The sequence below is a fragment of the Thalassophryne amazonica genome, chromosome 9 (assembly GCF_902500255.1).
Source record: "Thalassophryne amazonica chromosome 9, fThaAma1.1, whole genome shotgun sequence".
NCBI lineage: Eukaryota > Metazoa > Chordata > Actinopteri > Batrachoidiformes > Batrachoididae > Thalassophryne > Thalassophryne amazonica.
This window is the reverse complement of record NC_047111.1, coordinates 74,606,088-74,633,191: the sequence shown is the minus strand read 5'-3', so window position 1 is coordinate 74,633,191 and position 27,104 is coordinate 74,606,088. Positions and strand designations below refer to the sequence as shown.

Sequence of the window (27,104 nt, the reverse complement as noted above, 5' to 3'; positions counted from 1 at the left end):
TGGTAATAACAATTGGAATGCTATTTTCACTTTTGTTTTTTCTCCAGTGTCTTGTAGTCCACAGTTCTAGGGTGTCACTTTCTATTTCACTGCAACTGGATCTGGGTTAAGATTTGTTTTGAGATGCCACCTCTAAAACAACCCACCCACCCTGAAAACCATGTGATCTGTTATACCGTTTTCCACTTGTGTGTGTGAGAGAGAAAGTGAGACTTTGGGACTTCTCAAACCTCTCTCCCTTTGAAAGATGTCTCTTTTGCCTTATATTTAATATATACATATTCCTAACATGGAAACTCTTCATCAACTCAAAAACAACCAATTTTTGATGGGGCTTTGTCGCAACGGGCCTCCACCTGATCTTCAATATGATAATTCCTCAGGTACTGATGCTTGCTTTTTTCTTTGTCTTCAGAGTGATGTAAAAGGAAAGACAATTTATTTTCAGCTATTTTCTGACACCCTGTATTTCCAAGCTAACACATGACTGTGCCTCATCCTTAGAGCTCTTCCGAATCTCAACCTTGCTCGTTTCCCTTCATCGGGAGTGACAGAGCGAAGTCCTTGCAAGGGCAGGTTGGTTCTACACCGGCGTGGGTGACCGAGTGCAGTGTTTCAGGTGTAATGTAACAAGCAGAGGGCTGGCAAGACTGGAGATTGTCCGATAGAGAAACACAGACAACTATCTCCAACTTGCTGCCCTTTATCCAAAGTCCTGCCATCAACAGCCAACCTGCTCTCTTCATCTCACTCTGCCTTTTCACCACTCTCCGTGGCGCTCCCACCCATACCAGTAAGATGAGAGACATGTCTATAAAAATAAGTATAGCCTAGTCTCTTGGTGTCTGTATTATGAGATACTTAATTTTCGGCACAAGTAATCATTCTAATGTAGCAACAGTAAAGTATTTTTAAATCAGTCTTCATGTTAGTTCAACGTTAAACAGATAGAAAGAGGTTATCTGCCAAGAGTCATATTATTCACTGAAATTTCCCACATTGTTAGTTGTACAGCTTAAAAAAATAGGGACAAACAAGGTTTGAAAGAAGGGTCAACCTTGAGTTAGGGCCCCTTCACACATAGTGCGAATTTGGTCAAAGTGCGCATGAAGTGCACATGAAGCAGGAATCGTATGCAGTACGTGTAAAATTGTAGCTGCCTTTAACACTTTGTACACCTGTTGCTACAACTATTTGCGCAAAGCAGCGGCTGAAAGACGGAGTGTGCGCTGTGAGAGCCCATCAAACCCTCTCGTGGCAGATGTCGGCCAAATTCCAGGTGACACATGAACACCAAACACCAGTCGCATGGCACTTAGAAAATGTGTGGCCATTTGCACTGTTACTATGACAACAGTCAGCAGACGATCACTGTCGAGCTGGATGTGAAATTTGTCTAAGTGTCCCCATGAGTGTGGCTTTGCAAACAGACACAGTGACACGTTGGTGTGTGCGCTGAACTGACAGGGGGCGTGTCCGCCCACAGGAGCGGCTGTGGAGATCTGTGGTTCTGAACGTCACGGCTGGGGAATTTGTACCGTGTTTGGACAGACATGAACTACCAACTGCCCACTGTGACGCGATTGTCTGCTTGCTGTCATCACGTGGACATACATAAAAACATGTTGCTGTTGCAATAGGCTGCAGCGAGCACGTGCACGCTGTGCACATTGACAGGCTACCCCAGGTGATCTGGACCGTCACATCATAACACGCAGTGGGTGATCTGAATGTCACGCCGCCCGTGTGAGCTCTGTTCCACATGACGCGGTGTCTGTCCTGCGGACCGCCGTCCACAAAACACGTGTGTCGGGCAGGACACGTGCACGGGGCCAGCTGGACACACCGCCAACAGATGTGGACATGTTACGAGTGCCCTGCATCTCATGTCATTTCATGACTGTACATCTGTGATCATGGGTCATCTACAGAGGAATAGATGTATCACACTTGTATTGCCTGCTTGATAAGAGGGATTCAATAAAATGCAGTGTTTTTACTATGGTCTGTGTGTGGTTTAATTTTTTTTTAAAATATGTCCATGTCCTTCTTGATATCAGGCATTTTCACGCACCTTTCACAGGACAGTGATGGTGGCTCAGTGGTTAAGTTTCTGACTGGCCGTCAGAGCTTTTGGAAAGTGCAGGTTCGAATCCCGTGGGTGGCATGTATTTTTTTATTTTCACAGCAGCTGTGCAATGTGGTTACACATGCTTGTTGCTGCCCGCACTGTGTTCTTGCGTGCATGAACCATCACAGCGGCATCGGGCATGCCTGCCCGTCGGGTCGTGGTTCGCTCATACAAGTTGTTCCGCCGTGAGTCGCCCTGAGTTGTACTTATTCGTACTATGTGAGAAGGGGCCCTTAAGGAAGACTTGATTAGTTTCGATATCTTAAGATTTCACATAGATTATAAATGCACAGAAAAATACCTTATGATCCCACAAAGATCATAAATTAAGTGAAACCCAAATTTTTATTGCAAAGATCATAAATGTGATGGAACCTGCCTTATGATATTAGAAAGATCATAACGTCCTGCTGATAGAATGACTCCTAGATTATCGAGGTATGTTTATCAAGTGCCCTGTGGTTAAACTTTAGCAATGCTCCTCCAGCTTTCAGGTCCAGGCCCAGCTGCTAATCCTCCAGCAGGGAGCCAAGGCGATGAACCTATGGGCTATTTAAATATGGGCTTTTCTGCTCCACCACCATCCAGCCCTCTCAGTTCTCGTGGTGTAGAAGACATGTCCCACCAAAGACCAACGTGCCACAACCCCAGCATGCGCAGGGAGCAAGACCGCCTGGACTCCTTCCATTCCTGGACGCTGTCCATCATCACCCCTGCTGAGCTTGCCAAGGCAGGCTTCTACTACCTGGGCCAGGGTGACCGAGTGGCGTGCTTCAGCTGTGGAGGACAGGTGTGTTACATCACAACAACACAAGCATAGTGGCTGTTAGGGAGAAAATCACTGGCTGTTTTTTGCTGGCTCTGACTCTTGTAGAGAAGAAATCTACATTCTCTACAAGAATCAAGACAGAAGTCAGACCACCAGAGCAAGAATTTTAGCTGAGGAAGCTTCTGTGATTTGAAGCGAAACGTCCTCGCGTCAAACAACCCAGTCCAGTTGAAGATTCAAGCTACTCTACTACTGGCCAGTAGTGTTCATGGCATATGAGCGTCTGGACGCCAGGAGATGGAAGTGTTCTATTTATTTTATTTATTTATTTAACACCAGTTATATCAGATGGTTATTTAATTACAACTTACTTTTTTTTTTTGCAAATATACAGAGACCGCCTGGGGACATGGTGGTTAATTTTTTTGTCCCAGATTATTGCGTTCCCTTGCAATACCTTTTACGTTCCCTCACAATATTATTGCGTTTCCTCACAATAGTTTTTGCGTTCTCTCGCAATAACCTAATATCATATTAAAACTCATGCCTAACGAACCACACAGTGAGTGAAATCAGGTGGGGGGAGACTGAATGCATATGCGCGTGCGCACACAGCAGACAGCAACAGGATTCGCGAGAGGATGGTAAAAAAAGAAAAGAAAACAAACATTCATAAGGCACATTAACAGGTGTTGCTACTTACTACCACTTGTATAAATAAACTATATTTCATAGGGAGTCTTACAGCTGTGCAAGTTGTAGCAACTTACTCCCTCATCTGTTGTAAATCCTGTTGCTGTCTGCTGTGCGTATGCGTTGATTCTCCCCCCACCTGATTCCATTCACTGTGTGCTCTGATAGGCATGAGCTTTAATATGATATTAGGTTATTGCGAGGGAACGCAAAAACTATTAGGAGGGAACGCAATAATCTGGGCCAAAAAAAATGTAACCACCATGTCCCCAGGCAGACTCTGTGCAAATGCCTTCATTTTTTTTTTTTACAAATAAAAAAATGGCATATTTTACAAAACAAAAGCACATTTATATATGTGAACACCCAACACACACCTCACATTGTGTTGGTTTTTTACATAGAATGAATGAGTCAACCAATCAGTGTTTAGCGGAGGCACATTTTACCCATAATCCCTTTGGTATCTGTCTTTGTTTGTTGCAAAACTTCAGAATTAGTGCATTATTTAACATTAAAAGATATATGTTATATTTTAACTTTGTACAAATGACAGAATTGACATTAATGGAGTTATTCTATCGGTATTAATTTTATTTTTAAATCCAAACCATAAGTCAGCGCTACTTTATTTTCCAAGACCTCCACCTCACGGCAACACTGTTACTGGGCAGGACTCACAAAGACAGAAGTACTGATTCATTGTTTGGGTCTGTGATCGCCTTTGATGCTACCAGAAGTGGTTGTGATGTTAAAACTAAAAAACAGCTTGTTAGTAGTTGCAAGTGTACTGGAGACAATATTGGAAGTTATCGGTTAGCTGTAGCTTCCGCAAAATTTTTGGGTGGTTTATTGGTTTAGTTTTATAAAAGATAACTTTTCAGTTAGCTGATTATCTGTTATCGAAGCTAACCCCCCCCAGGTCTTCTGTCAGTTGATACATAGTGAATGACTATCATTATATGTTTAGGTGTAATAATAACCTTTGGGTATGTCATTTTTGTGGAAATTCCTCAAAAACACCTACAGGTGATAGAGATCTTCTTTTTCTGTTTTTTTTTTTTTTTTTGCTCAGTCTAAAGTAAAAACCATCATGTCAACATGATTTGATAAGTGTTGCACAGACCAATTTAAAAGCTAATATTAACAAAGAGGTGATTGTACAATGACCTGCACCCACCATTCCACGTAAGTACACCATTACGTATACTTACATGATCCAGCATGTAAATATACGTAATGGTGGGTTTTCCTTTATGGTCGATGTGACTAAAATCCCACTTTTTGCAGCTTTGTAACTGGGAGCCCGGTGACAGAGCTGTGTCCGAACACCAGAGGCATTATCCCAACTGTCGATTTGTCCGTGGAGACAGAGCTGACAACGTGTCACTGGCCGGACCTACATCTGGATCAGTGTCCTCCCAGGGAGTCCTGGCACTCAGTAATGTATCCAACCCAGCCATGCAGCAGAGCGAAGAGAGGCTACTTACCTTTGTAAACTGGCCAACTCGGATTCCTGTCAGACCTGATCAACTGGCTAGAGCTGGTTTCTACTATGTAGGTACGAACAACATCCGGAGGAGCAAAGAAATACACTTATTGCATAAAAGTAACCTGACAACACCTTTAAACAGACTGAAGAAATATTAACTACATTTCTGGTCATCAGGTTTCATTTCATATATGTACATTGTACACTATGTTGCATCATAACTGTGCTGTCCACTGTGCTGTCTGGAGGCTGTTGGCAGAAAGTTGGAATAATTTCTGATGTGATTTTTATTTATTTTTTTTATTTTTATTTTTTCTACTACACTGAGGATGTACAGTCTTTTTTTGGTAGTACACGCACGCACAAGCGCCGACCAGGTTGCGTGTGTGCATGCACGCGGGGGACAACCACTCTCCCGAGACATAATTTGATTGAGCTAACTGATTGAGCTAATTGACACTGCTAATTCTTTAACACACACCCACACACACACACACAAATTCACTGTGCTGGCTGGAGGCTATTAGCAGGAAGTTGGAATGAAAAGCTGGACTCATTTCTGACTTGATTTTTTTTTTTCGCTGCACTGAGCAGGTCATTACTGACGGTCAAAGCGGTTTTCCAGAGCTGCAATCCTGCCCAAGATGGTTTCCAGCGTGCGGTTAACACCCGCTGACTGCGCAGTCACTGCCTTCCCAATTGAATCAATCATGGGGCAGCCTGGACGGCCCAATTATTGCTGCTTCCACCTTCTTAATTTTCCGGTAAACCAGTGCCATGCCCGCTCCACACAGCAGAAAGCCGGTCACCACCAAGCCAAATATATACACATCTTCAACGTCCTCCACAGACAGCGTGTAAAGGCACATGACCTGCCATCTCCTCCACGAGTCCATCACGTAACCCATCACATGCGTCCCGGCAGGACAGATCGGGTCCTCCGCCCCCGAATGTCTTGTGGAAAAAATAGTGTCAATTGCGTTCAGAGACCACTTTAACAAATCCATTTTTGTTGTTTTCCAGAAGAGCAAAACTGGAGCCTCACAGACAACATGCCACAGAAGCAGGAAAAGATAAGGAGGGAGAGAGAAGAAATGCGTCCGTCTCGGCCGAGTGCAAGCTGGCAAAAAAAAAAAAAAAAAAAACAGAGCAAGTTGCTGTGGTCTATTTGTTGTGTTCGCACATGCACATGTAAACACAGAAAAGAAAAAAACTGGCTGCGGTTCCTCTCTCTCTCTGCCCTCAAACTCTGTCGTCATTGTGTTATAAACCAGTCACCATTTGTTTTATTATACATCTGTGTAGTTAATTATCTTCAGAAAAGATGAGTTCGCGCGTGGACGTGAAAAAAAAACGGGCTGCCGCTGCGGTTTCTTTACAGAACCCGGGAGAGGTCACTTAAAGTGTTTTTTTTTTTTGGCCATGATAATTTGTGCACACATTTTCCTTTAATTGAGCCAACAAATTAATAAACTGTGCGCATGTTTTCCTTTCGTTAAAAATGAACTCCATAGTATGACCTAAACTGTCATCCTCACGATGGGGAGACGCCCTCAGCATCCTTTTTAATGTGCTTAAACTCCAGATGTCGTCATGCTGGGTAACTTGAGTTCTCTATATGTCCTTGTGCGCCCAAACCATCATGATATACCCTGACCAGATCCATTACTAATGGGGAAATGTAATACACTGGCTCCTGGTTTGTTGGCTAATAGCTAACATTTATGTATCAAGACAATACTGAGTGCACGTTTTACAAATTGTGGCCACATTTAAGTAGATCGTACCTTTGTTTTACTCAAACGATGCTTAAAACGTGCGCACAATATAATAAAATGAGCGCACAATATAATAAAATGAGCGCACATTCTCTCCACATGCAAAACATTTTGCGATGACACTTCCAGGGCTCCGTAGTTCCTCGCGCTCTCTCCCCTGAAACTCTGTCATAATTGTGTTATAAACCAGTCACCATTTGTTTTATTATACATCTGTGTAGTTAATAAATAAAATAATCTTCACGGACGATTCGTTCGCGCGCGCACGTAAAAAAAACCAACAAACTATCTGCCGCTGCTGCTGCTCTCCCCTCAAACTCTCCCCAGAGAGGAAGAGTCTGACACATCAGAGGAGGAGTTTTAAGGTTGATATAAGACTGACTTTTGGTTGTGCAAGTTACTTTTTTTTTGGTGCAAGTAATTTTTTTTTGTTACTAGCGCCAGTGCAAGTAGGTTAAAAAAAATGTATTTCGACCCCTGATGGCAGTCTGCTTTATATCGGCGACCGGCAGGACTAGAACTAATATACATTGTAAGCTCAGGGTTCTCCAACCCCCGACAATTAGGCAGGCAGACATCACATCCATCGCCACATCACAGAAAATGACTATCTGCCACAGCCAGGTGAAGCATGGGCGTCTCCTTTGTCGTTTCTAGCAAGGCACATTCATTGGTGATTTGGATACAGTCAACTCTGGGGTCAAGGGTAAACTTTTCAGTACATATTGTACAGGTTTGTATGGTAGTATATTTTATAACTTAAGTGGTAATAGTCTTAATAAGTTTGGTATTGCATGGAGAAAGGCACAGAGACGTCTTTTTAAATGACCTTACACTACTCATAATAGGTTACTACCCCATATTTGTGATATACTGCCACATGATACTTTGATACATACCAAATTTATTAGTCATGTTATTGCAGGATGTACATATGATAATCCTGTTGTAAAACATTTGTTTCAATTATGCTTAGGGACTCAGCTGCCCAGAACTGGGTATAATTTACTGTATTTATGTGATTTATATGGTTTAGACTGGTTTTATATACATACTTTGAGTAAGGGTCACATCAAAGGTCTGATTTACAAACAATTTCTGGATTCAACAAATGAAGTTGATGTTCAACAAGGTGTTCAAATTAGAGAACTTGTAAGAATCAGGGACTCTGATTTTAACAATTAATTTCTATTGTCTAAGAATGAAATATGTGACATAATTATGTACTTATGTACAGAATGAATTATTATTTCTTATTAATTTAATTTTAAAATTTGTTTTTTACCTTTGTTGTTTTAATTACATGTAAATATGGCTTTATTGGACGAATAAAATGTTATTATTATATTATTATTAGTCAATTTTAAAAACGGCCCCTCAATTTCCAGATGAAAAATGACCACAGTTATCATTGTCTAAATACTTAAGTTTTCAAGGAAATGAAAGTAAGGTGAATTGGTTTCAGTTATCATCCTGAGAAGCAGAATATCTTTTTTTTTTTTTCCTTCCCTTAAATGTACCATAAATGGTCACACTTGACTTGTGACGCGTGTTTGTGCTCAGGTCGTAATGATGATGTCAAGTGTTTCTGCTGCGATGGAGGCCTGCGATGCTGGGAGTCTGGAGATGATCCTTGGGTGGAACATGCCAAGTGGTTTCCTCGGTAAACGCTTGTTTTTGTTTTTTAAATATTGTCATTTTGTATTAAAAAATTGTCATTACACTTTTTTTTAATAACCCAAAATGTGAATACTACTAGAACCTGTATATTTCATGACATCTCTCATTCAATATAAGTGTGTGTTCTGGGTTTACTGCAGCTGTGAATATTTACTTCAGGAGAAGGGACAAGAATTTGTTCATCAGATACAGGCTCGCTTTCCCCGACTGTTTGAGCAAGTCAGTAGATTATTAAAAAAAGATTGGGAAAGTTCTTTGTTGTACTGATATAAATAATTTAATTGTTTTGTCTTGTTTTTCTCTATAAAGCTTTTAACAAATGGGGACAGCACCTCCAGAGAATTTATGGATGCACCTGGTGAGTTTAAATCTATCTAGCAGACTACTACATATTACTGCTATGAAATATGCAAATATAGACAGTACAGTACTAATATCTGAAAGTTTTCAAGATTTTTTATTTATCCATTATTTATACAGGTAGTCTTATTGAGACATGAAGTCTAATTCTCAAGAGAGACCTGTTTCAGTTAGACATACAATATAACAATAACAATTAGTTACAGACAGACAGTGATATACAGTGCCAAACAGAAGCAGATTAAAATACTGAAAACATTCATATAAAATAATACCAATGCATACATGAAAATAATACCAATGCAAAGGTCTACGCATGGATAGTGATGATCAGTTGACCAGAGAATACAGAGTACAGTGGTGAATGAGATGTTTACAGGCAGTTATAAATCTTAAAGCTCCATGGAAAACAGCGTTCAGCATCTGTAGAGAGCTGGCAGAGGCATTCATGTAAACAGTGTCACCATAATCAAGAACTGGCAAGTAAGTGGCAGCTACAAGTGTTTCCTGGCTTTGAATTTAAAACATAATTTGTTCCTGAAGAGGAAACAGAGTTTAAGCTTCAGCTTCTTTACAAGATTTTCAGCATGGGACTTAAAAAGAGATTTTCATCAAATCAGATTCCTAGATATTTACAGAAGACCACAACTCAATCAGGATGCCTTTTGTGGATGTAACAGATGGGAGAACTGCTGGCACTTTCTTTCTGTTTGAAAACAGCATACCGTTTGTTTTGTCAGCCTTTAGCACCAATTTGAGATGGAATACATTTGACTGAATAATGCCAAATGCAGACTGTAAACATTGAAAGGCCTGGGGAGCAGTACTTGCGTGATGATGAAGGCTTGTATCATTGGTATAGAGATGTAAAGATGCATCAGTGATATTTTGGCTCACGTTGTTTACATAGATTGTAAAAACAGTGGGTGTTAAAACTGAGCCTTGTGGCATACCATTTGCGACCATTAGGTAGCTTATGAAAGACTACTGTACTGCACACACTGCTTATGGCCTGAAAGATAGTTTGAAAATATCTGAGAGTGTGTGACATAAAATGCCATGCTCTATCTATCAAATGCTTTGGGCAGATCTATGTAAAGTGCAGCACAGTAATACTTGGCATCAATGCTTCAACAACATATTTTAAACCTTAATCGTGGCAGACGCTGTGCTGTTTTCTGAAGCCAGACTGAATGAAAAGGAGCATGTTTATTTATAAAATAACTAAAACTATCATGAAAACAAGAGCAATCAGAGATCCAGATCACCTCCAAAATTAAGTGGAGTTTTTCATGCCCTTCAGGGTTCTCAGCAAGATTTTTTTTCTCAGCGTAATGGGATTTAAAATCACCTTAAAAAGCCAGGGGTTCGGGGGATGCTTAGGCTTCGTGCCCCCCTCCCCCCGAAGCTTTTGTATTATTGGCTTATAAAGGGCCTTCTATGTCAGTCTAAATATACCAAACCCTGGAGTCCAGACGGAAGAAAAGAACTTCTCTGGGCTTCAAAATGTGAGAAAGTGTCTCCAAAAACTCGATTCAAAATTTGAGGTTGAAGCTACAGAGACCATCATCTGGTTAAATGTCATGAGGGTCCTGCTCACCTGTTGTCTCTGCAAACTCACACCTGCTGCTATGCTTCTACATAAAACAAAGGCTCTTTACACAGCAACTATTTTATTATTTGGAAAAGCTGTTTCCTTTTATATTTCACTTCAAATGAGTGAATCATTAAACATGTCCATGTAGTCAGAGTTCAGTCAAAAAGGCATTTGCACGGGGAGAAGAAGTGCGCCCTTATTGTGCATAATTTTAAAACATTCACAATCACTAAATAGTGAAATTACTCAGTCCTAATTACAACATTAAAAGCAATCACATAGTCAATAAGAATGTAATTAAATGTTGAAATGACTAAATTAAAAAAATGATTTCATCATGAGTTTTATGTCACATTGAGAAATCCTAATTAACAAACACACTGCAGTTGTTGCATCATGTCCTGATGTGTTTATAATATATCTATATACATAAAGGGCTACGTCTGTCTGTCCTGACGGGATGAACTCCCAAAACTATAATAATGTAGCCCTAAAAACTATATATATTCTGAATTCTCATGACATGGGGAACTGAAACTTACCCCCAAAATAGCCATTTATGTAAGACCATACAGTGTTGTACCATGTGCGATAAACTCCCAAACTATAATATGTAGTCCTAAAAACTATATACAGTGAGGAAAATAAGTATTTGAACACCCTGCGATTTTACAAGTTCTCCCACTTAGAAATCATGGAGGGGTCTGAAATTTTCATCATAGGTGCATGTCCACTGTGAGAGACAGAATCTAAAAAAAATCTGGAAATCACAATGTATTATTTTTTTAATAATTTATTTGTATGTTACTGCTGCAAATAAGTATTTGAAGACCTGTGAAAATCAATGTTAGTATTTGGTACAGCAGCCTTTGTTTGCAATTACAGAGGTCAAACGTTTCCTGTAGTTTTTCACCAGGTTTGCACACACTGCAACAGGCATTTTGGTCCACTCCTCCATACAGATCTTCTCCAAATCTTTCAGGTTTGGAGTTTCAGCTCCCTCCACAGATTTTCTATTGAGTTCAGGTCTGGAGACTGGCCAGGCCACTCCAGGACCTTGAAATGCTTCTTACGGAGCCCCTCCTTAGTTGCCCTGGCTGTGTGTTTGGGGTCATTGTCATGCTGGAAGACCCAGCCATGACCCATCTTCAATGCTCTTACTGAGGGAAAGAGGTAGTTTGCCAAAATCTTGCAATACATGACCCCATCATCCTCCCTTCAATACGGTGCAGTCGTCCTGTCCCCTTTGCAGAAGAGCAGCCCCAGAGTATGATGTTTCCACCCCATGCTTCACGGTTGGGATGGTTTTCTTGGGGTTGTTCTCATCTTCTAAACATGGTAAGTGGAGTTGATTCCAAAAAGCTCTGTTCTGGTCTCATCTGACCACATGACCTTCTCCCATTCCTCCTGTGGATCATCCAGATGGCCTCTGGTTAACTTCAAATGGGCCTGGACATGTGCTGGCTTGAGCAGGGGGACCTTGCTGGCCTGCAGAATTTTAAACCATGATAGCATAATGCTTTACTAATGTAATCTTTGTGACTGTGGTCCCAGCTCGCTTCAGGTCATTGACCAGGTCCTCCTGTGTAGTTCTGAGCTTTCTCAGAATCATCCTTACCCCACAAAGTGAGATCTTGCATGGAATCCCAGACCGAGGGAGATTGACAGTCATCTTGTGTTTCTTCCACTTTCTAATAAATAATCATAACAGTTGCTGTCTTCTACCAAGCTGCTTGCCTGTTGTCCTGTAGTCCATCCCAGCCTTGTGCAGGTTTACAATTTTGTCCCTGGTGTCCTTAGACAGCTCTTTGGTCTTGGCTATGGTGGACAGGTTGTGGACAGGTGTCTTTTATACAGGTAACAAGTTCAAACAGGTGCAATTAATACAGGTAAAGAGTGCAGAATAAGAGGGCTTCTTAAAGAAAAATGAACAGGTCTGTGTGAGCCAGAAGCTCACACAGACAAGCTCTTGCTTGCCTCTACTGGTGGTTGGCTCTCACTGCGGTATTGTATCACTTCCTGTTCCGGAGCACAGCTGTGTTTTGCTGTATCTGTTAGCTGTTTAATCTGCGCAGTTAGATTGATCTAGTTACCTAGATAATGATTTGTTTCACAGTGTAATCTTCACGTACCTTAACTAAACCACTCCCTATGCTTAATCACCTCTAAATTATTTACACATTGTTCACTTTGTGTGTTTTTAGGAAACCGCTAGCTTAGCGCAGCTACTAGCTCTTAGCCAGTTTAGCATGGCGGCTTCTCCTGTCTCTCCCGCACTTTTCTGCTCTGGGTGTGAAATGTTTAGTTATTCCTCGGCCTCCTTCAGCAGTAATGGTACTTGTAATAAGTGTAGCTTATTCGTAGCTTTGGAGGCCAGGCTGGGCGAATTGGAGACTCGGCTCCGCACCGTGGAAAATTCTACAGCTAGCCAGGCCCCTGTAGTCGGTGCGGACCAAGGTAGCTTAGCCGCCGTTAGTTTCCCTCTGGCAGATCCCGAGCAGCCGGGAAAGCAGGCCGACTGGGTGACTGTGAGGAGGAAGCGTAGTTCTAAACAGAAGCCCCGTGTACACTGCCAACCCGTTAACATTTTGAACCGTTTTTCCCCACTCGATGACACACCCGCCGAGGATCAAACTCTGGTTATTGGCGACTCTGTTTTGAGAAATGTGAAGTTAGCGACACCAGCAACCATAGTCAATTGTCTTCCGGGGGCCAGAGCAGGCCTGGGGAAAACCTGGTCTTGTTAGGAGAGACGGCATCCATCCCACTTTGGATGGAGCAGCTCTCATTTCTAGAAATCTGGCCAGTTTTCTTAAATCCTCCAAACCGTGACTATCCAGGGTTGGGACCAGGAAGCAGAGTTGTAGTCTTACACACCTCTCTGCAGCTTCTCTCTCCCTGCCATCCCCTCATTACCCCATCCCCGTAGAGACGGTGCCTGCTCCCAGACCACTAATAACCAGCAAAAATCTATTTAAGCATAAAAATTCAAAAAGAAAAAATAATATAGCACCTTCAACTGCACCACAGACTAAAACAGTTAAATGTGGTCGATTAAACATTAGGTGTCTCTCTTCTAAGTCCCTGTTAGTAAATGATATTATAATTGATCAACATATTGATTTATTCTGCCTTACAGAAACCTGGTTACAGCAGGATGAATATGTTAGTTTAAATGAGTCAACTCCCCCGAGTCACTCTAACTGCCAGAATGCTCGTAGCACGGGCCGAGGCGGACGATTAGCAGCAATCTTCCATTCCAGCTTATTAATTAATCAAAAACCCAGACAGAGCTTTAATTCATTTGAAAGCTTGACTCTTAGTCTTGTCCATCCAAATTGGAAGTCCCAAAAACCAGTTTTATTTGTTATCTATCGTCCACCTGGTCCTTACTGTGAGTTTCTCTGTGAATTTTCAGACCTTTTGTCTGACTTAGTGCTTAGCTTAGATAAGATAATTATAGTGGGCGATTTTAACATCCACACAGATGCTGAGAATGACAGCCTCAACACTGCATTTAATCTATTATTAGACTCAATTGACTTTGCTCAAAATGTAAATGAGTCCACCCACCACTTTAATCATATCTTAGATCTTGTTCTGACTTATGGTATGGAAATTGAAGACTTAACAGTATTCCCTGAAAACTCCCTTCTGTCTGATCATTTCTTAATAACATTTACATTTACTCTGATGGACTACCCAGCAGTGGGGAATGCGTTTCATTACAGTAAGAGTCTTTCAGAAAGCGCTGTAACTAGGTTTAAAGATATGATTCCTTCTTTATGTTCTCTAAAGAAGACATGGATGACCTCTAATTTCCTGCTTTTAAACTCAGATAAAACTGAAGTATGTATTGGCCCCCAAATCTTAGAAAACATGGTGTCTAACCAGATCCTTACTCTGGATGGCATTGCCTGGCCCTTAGTAATACTGTGAGAAATCTTGGAGTCATTTTTGATCAGGATATGTCATTCAAAGCGCATATTAAACAAATATGTAGGACTGCTTTTTTTGCATTTACGCAATATCTCTAAACTCCGAAAGGTCTTGTCTCAGAGTGATGCTGACAAAGATAATCATGCATTATTCCTCTAGGCTGGACTATTGTAATTCATTATTATCAGGTTGTCCTAAAAGTTCCCCTAAAAAGCCTTCAGTTAATTCAAAATTGCTGCAGCTAGAGTACTGACGGGGACTAGAAGGAGAGAGCATATCTCACCATATTGGCCTCTCTTCATTGGCTTCCTGTTAATTCTAGAATAGAATTTAAATTCTTCTTCTTACTTATAAGGTTTTGAATAATCAGCGCTCCCATCTTATCTAGGACCTCGTAGTACCATATCACCCCATAGAGCGCTTTGCTCTCAGACTGCAGGCTTACTTGTAGTTCCTAGGGTTTGTAAGAGTAGAATGGGAGGCAGAGCCTTCAGCTTTCAGGCTCCTCTCCTGTGAACCAGCTCCCAATTCAGATCAGGGAGACAGACACCCTCTCTACTTTAAGATTAGGCTTAAAACTTTCCTTTTTGCTAAAGCTTATAGTTAGGGCTGGATCGGGTGACCCTGAACCATCCCTTAGTTATGCTGCTATAGACGTAGACTGCTGGGGGGTTCCCATGATGCACTGTTTCTTTCTCTTTTTGCTCTGTATGCACCACTCTGCATTTAATCATTAGTGATCGATCTCTGCTCCCCTCCACAGCATGTCTTTTTCCTGGTTCTCTCCCTCAGCCCCAACCAGTCCCAGCAGAAGACTGCCCCTCCCTGAGCCTGGTTCTGCTGGAGGTTTCTTCCTGTTAAAAGGGAGTTTTTCCTTCCCACTGTAGCCAAGTGCTTGCTCACAGGGGGTCGTTTTGACCGTTGGGGTTTTACATAATTATTGTATGGCCTTGCCTTACAATATAAAGCGCCTTGGGGCAACTGTTTGTTGTGATTTGGCGCTATATAAAAAAAAAATTGATTGAAAATTGAAATTGATTAATGCCATATACCAACACAGTGCAGAGTAGCTACCTAAACTCTGTAAGTGAGATAGAGTATCTCGTCAATAGTTTTACATCCTCATTGAAGACAACTTTGGATGCTGTAGCTCCTCGAAAAAGAGAGCTTTAATCAGAAGTGCCTGACTCCGTGGTATAATCACAAACTGCGCTAGCTTAAAGCAGATACCCCGTAAGTTGGAGAGGAAATGGCGTCTCACTAATTAGAAGATCTTCACTTAGCCTGGAAAAAGCGTCTGTTGCTCTATAAAAAAGCCCTCCTTAAAGCTAGGAATCTTGCTACTCATCACTAATTGAAGAAAATAAGAACAACCCCAGGTTTCTTCTTTTCAGCACTGTAGCCAGGCTGACAAAGAGTCAGACTCTTGCTTGAGCCGAGTATTCCCTTTAACTTACCTAGTAATGACTCATGACTTCTTTGCTAATAAAATTTAAACTATTAGAGAAAAAATTACTCATAACCATCCAAAGATGTATCGATATCTTTGGCGCTTTCAGTGATTGCCGGTACTTGGTTAGACTCTTTCTCTCGATTGTTCTGTCTGAGTTATTTTCATTCGTTACTTCATCCAAACCATCAACATGTCTATTAGACCCCATTCCTATCAGGCTGCTCAAGGAAGCCCTACCATTATTTAATGCTTCGATCTTAAATATGATCAATCTATCTTTATTAGTTGGCTATGTACACAGGCTTTTAAGGTGGCAGTAATAACCATTACTTAAAAAGCCATCACTTGACCCAGCTATCTTAGCTAATTATAGGCCAATCTCCAACATTCCTTTTCTCTCAAAAATTCTTGAAAGGGTAGTTGTAAAACAGCTAACTAATCATCTGCAGAGGAATGGTCTACAACCCCTGGCAAAAATTATGGAATCACCGGCCTCGGAGGATGTTCATTCAGTTGTTTAATTTTGTAGAAAAAAAGCAGATCACAGACATGACACAAAACTAAAGTCATTTCAAATGGCAACTTTCTGGCTTTAAGAAACACTATAAGAAATCAAGAAAAAAGATTGTGGCAGTCAGTAACGGTTACTTTTTTAGACCAAGCATAGGAAAAAAATATGGAATCACTCAATTCTGAGGAAAAAATTATGGAATCACCCTGTAAATTTTCATCCCCAAAACTAACACCTGCATCATATCAGATCTGCTCGTTAGTCTGCATCTAAAAAGGAGTGATCACACCTTGGAGAGCTGTTGCACCAAGTGGACTGACATGAATCATGGCTCCAACACGAGAGATGTCAATTGAAACAAAGGAGAGGATTATCAAACTCTTAAAAGAGAGTAAATCATCACGCAATGTTGCAAAAGATGTTGGTTGTTCACAGTCAGCTGTGTCTAAACTCTGGACCAAATACAAACAACATGGGAAGGTTGTTAAAGGCAAACATACTGGTAGACCAAGGAAGACATCAAAGCGTCAAGACAGAAAACTTAAAGCAATATGTCTCAAAAATCAAAAATGTACAACAAAACAAATGAGGAATGAATGGGAGGAAACTGGAGTCAACGTCTGTGACCGAACTGTAAGAAACCGCCTAAAGGAAATGGGATTTACATACAGAAAAGCTAAACGAAAGGCATCATTAACACCTAAACAGAAAAAAACAAGGTTACAATGGGCTAAGGAAAAGCAATTGTGGACTGTGGATGACTGGATGAAAGTCATATTCAGTGATGAATCTCGAATCTGCATTGGGCAAGGTGATGATGCTGGAACTTTTGTTTGGTGCCTTTCCAATGAGATTTATAAAGATGACTGCCTGAAGAGAACATGTAAATTTCCACAGTCATTGATGATATGGGGCTGCATGTCAGGTAAAGGCACTGGGGAGATGGCTGTCATTACATCATCAATAAATGCACAAGTTTATGTTGATATTTTGGACAATTGAAAGGATGTTTGGGGATGATGAAATCATTTTTCAAGATGATAATGCATCTTGCCATAGAGCAAAAACTGCAAAAACATTCATTGCAAAAAGACACATAGGGTCAATGTCATGGCATAGGGTCAATGTCAGCGAGCAGATCTGATTTGATGCAGGTGTTAGTTTGGGGGATGAAAATTTACAGGGTGATTCCATAATTTATTCCTCAGAATTGAGTGATTCCATATTTTTTTCCTCTGCTTGGTCTAAAAAAGTAACCGTTACTGACTGCCACAATATTTTTTTCTTGATTTCTTATAGTGTTTCTTAAAGCCAGAAAGTTGCCATTTGAAATGACTTTAGTTTTGTGTCATGTCTGTGATCTGCTTTTTTTCTACAAAATTAAACAACTGAATGAACATCCTCTGAGGCCGGTGATTCCATAATTCCACACTCAGCACAGCCACAGCACACTCAGCAAAACAACAAATGCTTAGGCTGAGGCTGTGGGTATGACCAGGCAAATTCAAATTTCCAGCCCTGTATATGTGTTGGCCATCTCTGTTTATTTAATCCTTTTCAGCTACTTTATGTTCTCAACTGTTATGCACCTGAGTGTCCTGTACAACCCAGTTTGCCTTCCTGTCTGAATACATTCATTTTATGTTTGTAAAATTGCACTGTAAAAACAGTGAAATACACCACTACCTCAATTTTGATTAATTGATATTTACATTTACTGTTACCTACCTTTTGTGTGTAATTTTGTTATAAATTTGATTGCAAAACAAAGTCTGCATTAAGGACTTCAAATGTGTTTGTCTTTTAACCAAGTATTTCCACTTAGTTTGGGGAGTCCATCTCTTATAGTTCTGCTGGACAAACTTTAGCCCATTAACTATTATATTTATAAGACATCAGCATTACAAAAACAAATGTTGGGCATTTGGCTTATGTCTAAAACAGGTTAACCTGGGCAGCGCCGGGTACCCCAGCTAGTATACAGTAGTGTTCAGAATAATAGTAGTGCTATGTGACTAAAAAGATTAATCCAGGTATTGAGTATATTTCTTATTGTTACATGGGAAACAAGGTACCAGTAGATTCTCACAAATCCAACAAGACCAAGCATTCATGATATGAACACTCTTAAGGCTATGAAATTGGGCTATTAGTAAAAAAAAAAAAAAAAAAAAAAGTAGAAAAGGGGGTGTTCACAATAATAGCATCTGCTGTTGACGCTACAAACTCAAAACTATTATGTTCAAACTGCTTTTTTAGCAATCCTGTGAATCACTAAACTAGTATTTAGTTGTCTAACCACGGTTTTTCATGATTTCTTCACATCTGCGAGGCATAATTTTGTTGGTTTGGAACCAAGATTTTGCTCACTTACTAGTGTGCTTGGTGTCATTGTCTTGTTGAAACACCCATTTCAAGGGCATGTCCTCTTCAGCATAATGCAACATGACCTCTTCAAGTATTTTGACATATCCAAACTGATCCATGATACCTGGATCATCTTTGATCATCCTGGAGCTGATCAATGGGTGAGCCTTTGCCATTCTGGTTATTCTTCTATCCATTTTGATGGTTGTTTTCCGTTTTCTTCCACGCATCTCTGTTTTTTTTTTTGTCCATTTTAAAGCATTGGAGATCATTGTAGATGAACAGCCTATAATTTTTTGCACCTGTGTATAAGTTTTCCCCTCTCCAATCAACTTTCTAATCAAACTACGCTGTTCTTCTGAACAATGTCTTGAACATCCCATTTCCCTCAGGCTTTCAAAGAGAAAAGCATGTTCAACAGGTGCTGGCTTCATCCTTAAATAGGGGACACCTGATTCACACCTGTTTGTTCCACAAAATTGACGAACTCACTGACTGAATGCCACACTACTATTATTGTGAACACCCCCTTTTCTACTTTTTTTTTACTAATAGCCCAATTTCATAGCCTTAAGAGTGTGCATATCATGAATGCTTGGTCTTGTTGGATTTGTGAGAATCTACTGAATCTACTGGTACCTTGTTTCCCATGTAACAATAAGAAATATACTCAAAACCTGGATTAATCTTTTTAGTCACATAGAACTACTATTATTCTGAACACTACTGTATATAAAATTATATATATACCCATGATAATTAATAATTCAATTCAATTTTATTTATATAGCGCCAAATCACAACAAACAGTTGCCCCAAGGCGCTTTATATTGTAAGGCAAGGCCATACAATAATTACGTAAAAACCCCAAAGGTCAAAACGACCCCCTGTGAGCAAGCACTTGGCGACAGTGGGAAGGAAAAACTCCCTTTTAACAGGAAGAAACCTCCAGCAGAACCAGGCTCAGGGAGGGGCAGTCTTCTGCTGGGACTGGTTGGGGCTGAGGGAGAGAACCAGGAAAAAGACATGCTGTGGAGGGGAGCAGAGATCAATCACTAATGATTAAATGCAGAGTGGTGCATACAGAGCAAAAAGAGAAAGAAACACTCAGTGCATTATGGGAACCCCCCAGCAGTCTAAGTCTATAGCAGCATAACTAAGGGATGGTTCAGGGTCAAAGTATAAATTAATCCCTGAACTAAAATTTCAAAAACAAAAACAGCAGTGCACCAAAAACAAAACAAAATCAATAAACCTAATTCATCATGCTATAGCAAGTAATCAAATAATTTTTGTTGAGCCTTTTAAAGCCAAGTAGAGAAGCTTGAATCTTCGACTGGACTGGGTTGCTTGACGCGAGGACGTTTGGCTTCAAATCGCAGAAGCTTCCTCAGCTAAAATTCTTGCTTCTGGAGGAAGCTTATGCGATTTGAAGCGAAACGTCCTCGCGTCAAGCAACCCAGTCCAGTTGAAGATTCAAGCTTCTCTACTATGGAAACCACCTGGACAACTGAGAGCCTACACAGAAACTTTTAAAGCCAACCAAATTACTGAGTGATTGTTGTTATCCAGAGAATTATTCCAAATATTAACACTTTTAACAGAAACACAATGACTTTTTATGGTAGTTCGAATCTTTGATTTCTGATTCAGCTATTTCAACACAAAATATTGACTATCACTGATATAATACGTGCAATCAACTCGTGTAGCAGAGTGGGGGAGCTTGGTCACAGATCGCTAACTTCTCAATTCTCTACACACAAAGAAGGTGCCCACTGTAAAATATCATATATTACAGCTACAAATTCCCAGGTCACCCCCTCTGATTTTGTTCGAAAAATTCCTACATCTAGGTCTCAGTGGTGGCTGCTGGTCTGTCAGAGAGGGGAAGCTCATTGTTGGCTTACATTATAAAATTTGTCCATTTATTTATATGTAAATTCAAATATGTAAAATGGTCATAACGGTCCCTAGTTGCACAAGCATTTCACAAATTATATCTCTGTTACATACCAATGGTTAGTGCGCTTGGTTTCAGTGTGGAAGGTTCCCAGTTCAAACCCCAGCCCTGCCACATTTCTCTGTGGAGTTGCGCCAAAAATGGGCATCTGGCATAAAACTTGTGCCAGAATTAACATTGCAGGTCCACCTTGGATCTGCTGTGGTGACCACGAGTGAAAACAAAGACAATTATTGTTTTTAAACATAAATATCAAAGATTTCAAGAAGCACATAGAACCTTTATTATTAAACATACATAAGTCTGTTTCCTGACATTGTTCAAAGAAAATGTTATTTTAAAGATTGGCCAGCAGATGTCGCCATATGTAATTTGTACCAAAGCTTCAAAACACTGAACCATTGCTTCGGTTTCTCCATCACTAATTTTCATGAATAAAATACATCAGCAACCACTAATTATTACCACATATGCCCGGATAGACTTATAATTATGAATTCTTTGGTGTTGTCTTGCGAACTGGGACATTAATTAACGTACGATGACTTTTAGAACACTGAAGATCAAAGCACAGAGTAACTCACTGAGATCTTTTCACATAACGTCTAATCCAATGTGCTTCTCTGTGCGCTTTTAAAACAGACTGATTTATAGTGCAAGCAAAACACTTTGGCATAATTTGGACTCATTTCAAAGACATAAAATACAAATGAGGAAACAGTGCTGACTGTTTCTCAACCTAAATTTCACTGACTTGTCATTTATTATTAGTCTCTGAATGTTGATCCAGAGATGTAAATATAAAAGCACCTTATAGCTTTTTCTGTATTGCTGCATATCATCTTAGCACCAAATTGACGACTTTCAGGTATGTTCTGGCCTTTTTTTTTTGTTTTTTGTGGAACTAAGGAATCTGTGTGGACAGCTGGTGATACAAGTCTTCTGTTCCAGAAAATGGCAGCTTTGCCTGTAACTTATTCACTGAATGTAATAAACTGATATTACAGTAAACTCCATCTCAACCTTTTTCCATCTTTAATTCACTCCAGTGCTCTACTCATCACAGGCCTGGCAAAGACCTGTTTTGACAATGTCAAGAGGACATTTATATAATTATAGTTTCTCTCATCAACTTTGCATTTTCGCTTTGTTTGCGTGTCAGAAAATGCTGTTTTTGTCCCCAGAAGTAGAGAAATTACACCATATGCATCATATTTTACCCCTTTAGTGTCTGCCCTTAAACAAAACTGCACTGCCCAATAGGCAAACCTTAAATGTTGATGTATACACGAGAAGACAACTTGCAAATTTAAGTTTGTTTGTACAAATATTTATTTTTCTACAAGTCTTTTCACACCCACTTCAGATAATGCCAATCTGTAAGGAAAGAAAAGGACAAATTACAAACTGTTCTTCTCTGAATCAAAAACACCTGAACCTGAGTGATCTGGCATCAGTGGTTCCTTTGAATGCATCACAGACATTCAGACTCTAAATTAACATCACGTGCACAGGATTAACAAGTCAAAGAAACTAACTGTGGTACTGAATTAGAAATAATAAAATAATTTATACTGGGTTACTGTTAACCTAATTTGGAACACACACCTTGTTTGCAACGTCCAAGGCATCGTAATCTGGTGCAAGACGAACATATGCCTTCTTTTCACCATCAGGCCTGAAAATGGGTCAGAAAATACATGTCAGGAAAGGTTTTCTCTCCCACCACCCTCTTTTTAAGCCAACTGTTCACAGCAAACCATCTATTTCACTCTTATTGAGTTAAATTTAACCAAATACAATTTTTAATGACAGAATGCTGACTAAAAAAACAAAGTCCTTATGTGTGCCCAACAAATGGAAATCTGAAAGCATACCACTTTGGCATAAATTTAAAAATGCATAAATACGTACACAAAAATGTGCAAACTAATTCTCACATTCCTATAACTGTCATTCAAAATGGGATTCAGCCTTTCGACAGATCGTCCAATCATTGTGCAGAACTCTGCCTCTGGTAGGTGTATGATATTATTCACCATGCAAGCTGTATAAGAAAGTGGTACTGCAGAATCTAGGGGTATTCTGATACCAGAAATTAAAATTTTGTATGCTGTTTTATAAAATTCTGCAGTATCACTTTCCTATACAGTTTGGTTTAAATTTTCCCTGACTATGAAGAAAGTGAATATTTACAAACCATTCATGTGAATAAAACATTTTTCTAAATATGAAGGTATGAGCATTAGATAAAGTCCTTTGGTCAGTTGAATGATCTTATATTAACCAATCTTCAGAAAAAATATAAAGATTCCAAGCGCATAGCCACATGGCCAAATCAGAAGACAAAAATGGCCCGTTTCAGAGCACTTTAAGCGTGGGACTACTTTTAAAATTTTTTAAGAATTCATTACCAAACTGTGTTACCCTGGCAACCTCTGTACCTGTGAATACATAATCTCTATAATTGCTGAGTTGTGATGAGAAAGTTCCAAGTTTGATATTTTCAGAAAAGCTCCTACAGTTTCACCATATTGTTCCCATTTTGGCCAAAAAGCCATTTTTAGCCTCATACAGTGCAAAAAAGTATTAATCCCAGAGGCTATTTGATGCAACAACAAAAAAAGAAAAAGTTAAAAAGAAAAATATGGACACCATTTAGTAAACCTGTGCAGTATGATCTTCCTAGGTGGTTCCATTATAAAATTATAAGCCCCTGAAGTTGGTGGGAAAAGGTAAATTTTCACATACAGCATCTTCAACATGAAATTTCAAAGGCCTCTATTACCTAAACTAAGAGGAATTGAAAGCTAAGCTTTTGCATGGTGAGTAATATCTTATAGACCTATACTTAGGAATTTTCTTAGCAGAATCTGAGGGGGTGACCTGGTGACCCTTAGGTGAGTTGGTAGGGAATGACCCTTCTACATTCTGTATTCCATAAACAAAGAGATGCACATTAAACAGCATTATCTTTTGGTCAGTCCAAGATAAATGTTGTACATTATCCTAAGTGGGACATGTACTTACAAGATCTGATCTGTTGTATAAACTCTGCCAAAAAGATATGACTTTGCTAGATGTCAATACAGTGTTGGGAGGCTCATGTTTGTGTCTCGTCTCTCAGTGGTCCACCTCGGCTCAGGAGAGGAGCGCAGCGAAGACGCAGTCATGATGAACACACCTGTGATTAAATCGGCCTTGGAGATGGGTTTTGAGCGTAGTCTGGTTAAGCAGACCGTCCAGAGTAAGATCCTGACCAGCGGAGAGAACTATAAAACAGTCCAGGAGCTGGTGTCAGACCTGCTCAGTGCTGAGGATCAGAAAAGAGAAGAAGAGCGGGAGATGCTGGCAGAAGCAATGGCGTCTGGTAAGTTTAACAGCAGTGTTATAGCTGGATGTAATAAATACATAATTTCAGACTCACAAATGGGCCCACAGAAACATTAAAATTAAAATAAATACATAAAACAAATTCATATAAAAACACAACCCGGCATTATAAAATGTTTGTATAAAAGCTAGTGTTGCTAGACAGCAAATGAGTACTGAAAATTTATACATCTGTCTTCGTAGTGTGTCACATGTAGGAATACCCGGGTATACACACAGTTGACTAGCGGTGTGCCATCTGGGGACCTGGAGAAGCAGCCTAGTTGTGTGCCACTGTGAGCCTCCGCAAACTATTTTTTGTATAACTCCACCGAAGATGAGCTGTTTATATATGCGCATAAAGAGCATTGAACTTTTTTAGGGCACATACTAAACTTCTGAAGTAACATATTGGCCTGAGTATATAATTTACAACACTGTCTGTACATACTAGTGACCAAGAGATTTTATTTACTTGCACGTTATGAGATTATCCCACAAATGGAAAACTGGTAAAATAATCTACAATCATGAAATTACCATTACCATCCTTCACCATTGCCATATTGCCAGCACACCTTGCATGTTATATGTGGGCAAAATCCAATACATTTTTTGTGACGTCCTCTTTCAGATGGATTTACTTTTGTAAAGAGACACCAGGCAGCATTGATCCAGCGTCTGAAGACTGTCGAACCCGTACTGGAGCACTTAAGAGAGCAAAATGTCTTAAGTATGTTGTTTGGGCATAACACCCCCCCCCCCCCCCCCCCCCCAACACACACACACCAAAAAAAAAAACCTTTGATGGTTTGTGCTTTTGATAGAAATCGTGCCACCTGATCTTATTCATACCTAATTTTTGACACCCCTAATAATTAATATTATATTGTAATGTTGTTTCTACAAACAGAAATTGTAGCATTCAGCTAGCTATCACAACAGATTTTATTTTGTTTTTAAATAAAAATGCATACTGTACTCACTGGCATCAGCAAAATGATAATGATCAGCATTGCTTACTTTAGTTCTCATCATTTGGATGTATCGCCCATCCCCCTTTTGTGCTTCCTGTCCATCTTAATGTAGCTGCTGAGGAGTACAGTGGACTTCAGGCCCAGACATCAGCACAGCAGCAAACTGCCAGGCTGATAGAGCTCATCCTCATGAAAGGGCAATGCAGCGGACTCGAGGTCTTCCGCAACTGGGTTCAGAAAAATGGACGTGCACCTGCTCAGAGATCTCATGGGTATTGTGTTTTGCACAGCAGTCCACTTTCTGTCGTGCTTGTGTCGGTTGTATAGTGAAACATTTATAATGGTGTTTTTGTAATACTAACACGATATTAAACTGTCTGAACCTTGAGCAGTGTTCTGGGAAGCTTTATATCTATATTAGAATAGCCAAGTGGCCTCTGTGTGTGTGCGTATGGATTGATCACAGAACGGGGAGAGCTGCATTTCCAATTTGGTATGCTGATATAATTGTGGGTCAAGGATGAACGCTGCATAAATGGAAAGTTGATAGGACTAGTATTTTTGAGAAATTAGTGATATTAGCTAATAACAGTGAACAATGGACATGTGCTGTCAATGCACCATGGGAGTTAAGGTTTTTAATGTTATTGTGGTTTCGTGTTAGTTTAAACAGTGTTGTTAGTATTACTGATTTATTGTGTGTTTGTGGTTCACTTAGTCAGTTTAGGTTGGTGTCATGTTGCCGGGTGCCATGAGGTGAAAGCTGTACTACCTTTGTCTTCCTGTCACCGTCTTTGTGGTGTGTAAAAGTTAAAAGCACCTGCTTACAGAATACAGAGAAGACAAAAAGCTGTGCTTGCATACGATGAGCTTCGTCATGGACAAACTGAGGTGACATGACATTTGCCGTTGGTATGCTTATATTTTGGGGTCACAGATGAATGCTGCCAAAGTATTTTGGAGAAAACGACCAACAACACTGATCATGGGTGTTGCTATAGGGCAGCGCAGTCTCGCTTGAATCCCTGCATCTGTGGACAGCCTGCCCATTGTACATACAAACACAGCATCACTTCACACAGAAAAGGCATATTGTTTTGTTTTCGCTGCAAATCAACCGGGTAGCAGTCGATAAAAGTGCAGTTTATATTTTCGGTTCTCAGTGGAGAAGATGAGCAAATGGGAGAGGTTGGTGTCAGTAAGATTTAGGTTTACACACCTAGACAGATTAGCTGTGTTCTTTCGCCTACTCAGCCACCATGGTTTGAGCTCTGGATATAAAACAACCGGAACACAGCTTCTGCTCTCCACCGCGTCACTTTTCTTTACATTTTCCACTTCTGTTAATTACCGAAAAATTGTGCCGTGTTTCTGATGGGTACATACAAAGGACTGTCCCCAGATGTAGGGTTATTGCATCATATTTAACCCTTTAGTGCCCACCCTCAAACAAGACTGCGCTGCCCAATTATATTCTGGACTCACATGCCATTGCAGCAGGGAACATAAATCATCTTTATATTAAAATCGTGAGTGATTTTATTTAGTAAGTTCAATGTAAGTACATAATTGTAAATACTTAAAAATACATGAATGGCACCAAAAGTCAAAACACTTATTCCATTTAATAAATCAATGACAAAATAGAAGTACTAATAAAGTGTATATGATAAGAACCTAAACAATTTTTAAATACATTAAGACAGTAAATTAACATTAAAAAAATATGTAATAAGCAGGAAATGAAGGGCTTGAGTTCTTAGAAAAATTGTTGCGGTCTAAGGTTCTAAAAATGTTCTGGACGTCTCATGCCAATTCCAACTTACACAGACCTTGTATAATTTATTACCACCCTTGAAAAATGTCACCTCCCTAGTTTATAAACACTACCCAATCTAGAGCCCGTGGATCCCCACGGTCAACACACAAGTTTACATTATAATGCAGGAAATGCTTGAGGTGTTTTCTGTACAACTATTTAGAGAACAATAAAGATGTCACACAAATTATTGGTGCCGCTCA

At 40.0% G+C, this 27,104-nt stretch overlaps 1 protein-coding gene and 1 long non-coding RNA gene across 2 annotated transcripts in view; one reads left to right on the top strand and one right to left on the bottom strand.

Annotated features, from left to right (window-relative positions):
* The first annotated feature begins 289 nt into the window (after nt 1-289).
* Nucleotides 290-27,104, top strand: part of birc2 (baculoviral IAP repeat containing 2) — a 31,186-nt gene continuing 4,371 nt past the window's right edge. Inside the window, 14 exon segments of the mRNA XM_034178389.1 lie at nt 290-383; nt 505-522; nt 525-562; nt 564-641; nt 644-793; nt 2,619-2,921; nt 4,884-5,154; nt 8,427-8,526; nt 8,684-8,762; nt 8,853-8,901; nt 23,861-24,103; nt 24,740-24,838; nt 25,195-25,325; nt 25,327-25,354. Of these exon segments, the coding sequence (XP_034034280.1) occupies nt 290-383; nt 505-522; nt 525-562; nt 564-641; nt 644-793; nt 2,619-2,921; nt 4,884-5,154; nt 8,427-8,526; nt 8,684-8,762; nt 8,853-8,901; nt 23,861-24,103; nt 24,740-24,838; nt 25,195-25,325; nt 25,327-25,354 (1,681 nt within the window).
* LOC117517392 lies at nt 22,048-23,829 on the bottom strand. Its single transcript, XR_004562716.1, has 2 exons — nt 22,342-23,829; nt 22,048-22,110 (listed from the first exon to the last, which is right to left on the bottom strand). It is a non-coding gene; the product is annotated as an uncharacterized LOC117517392 (long non-coding RNA).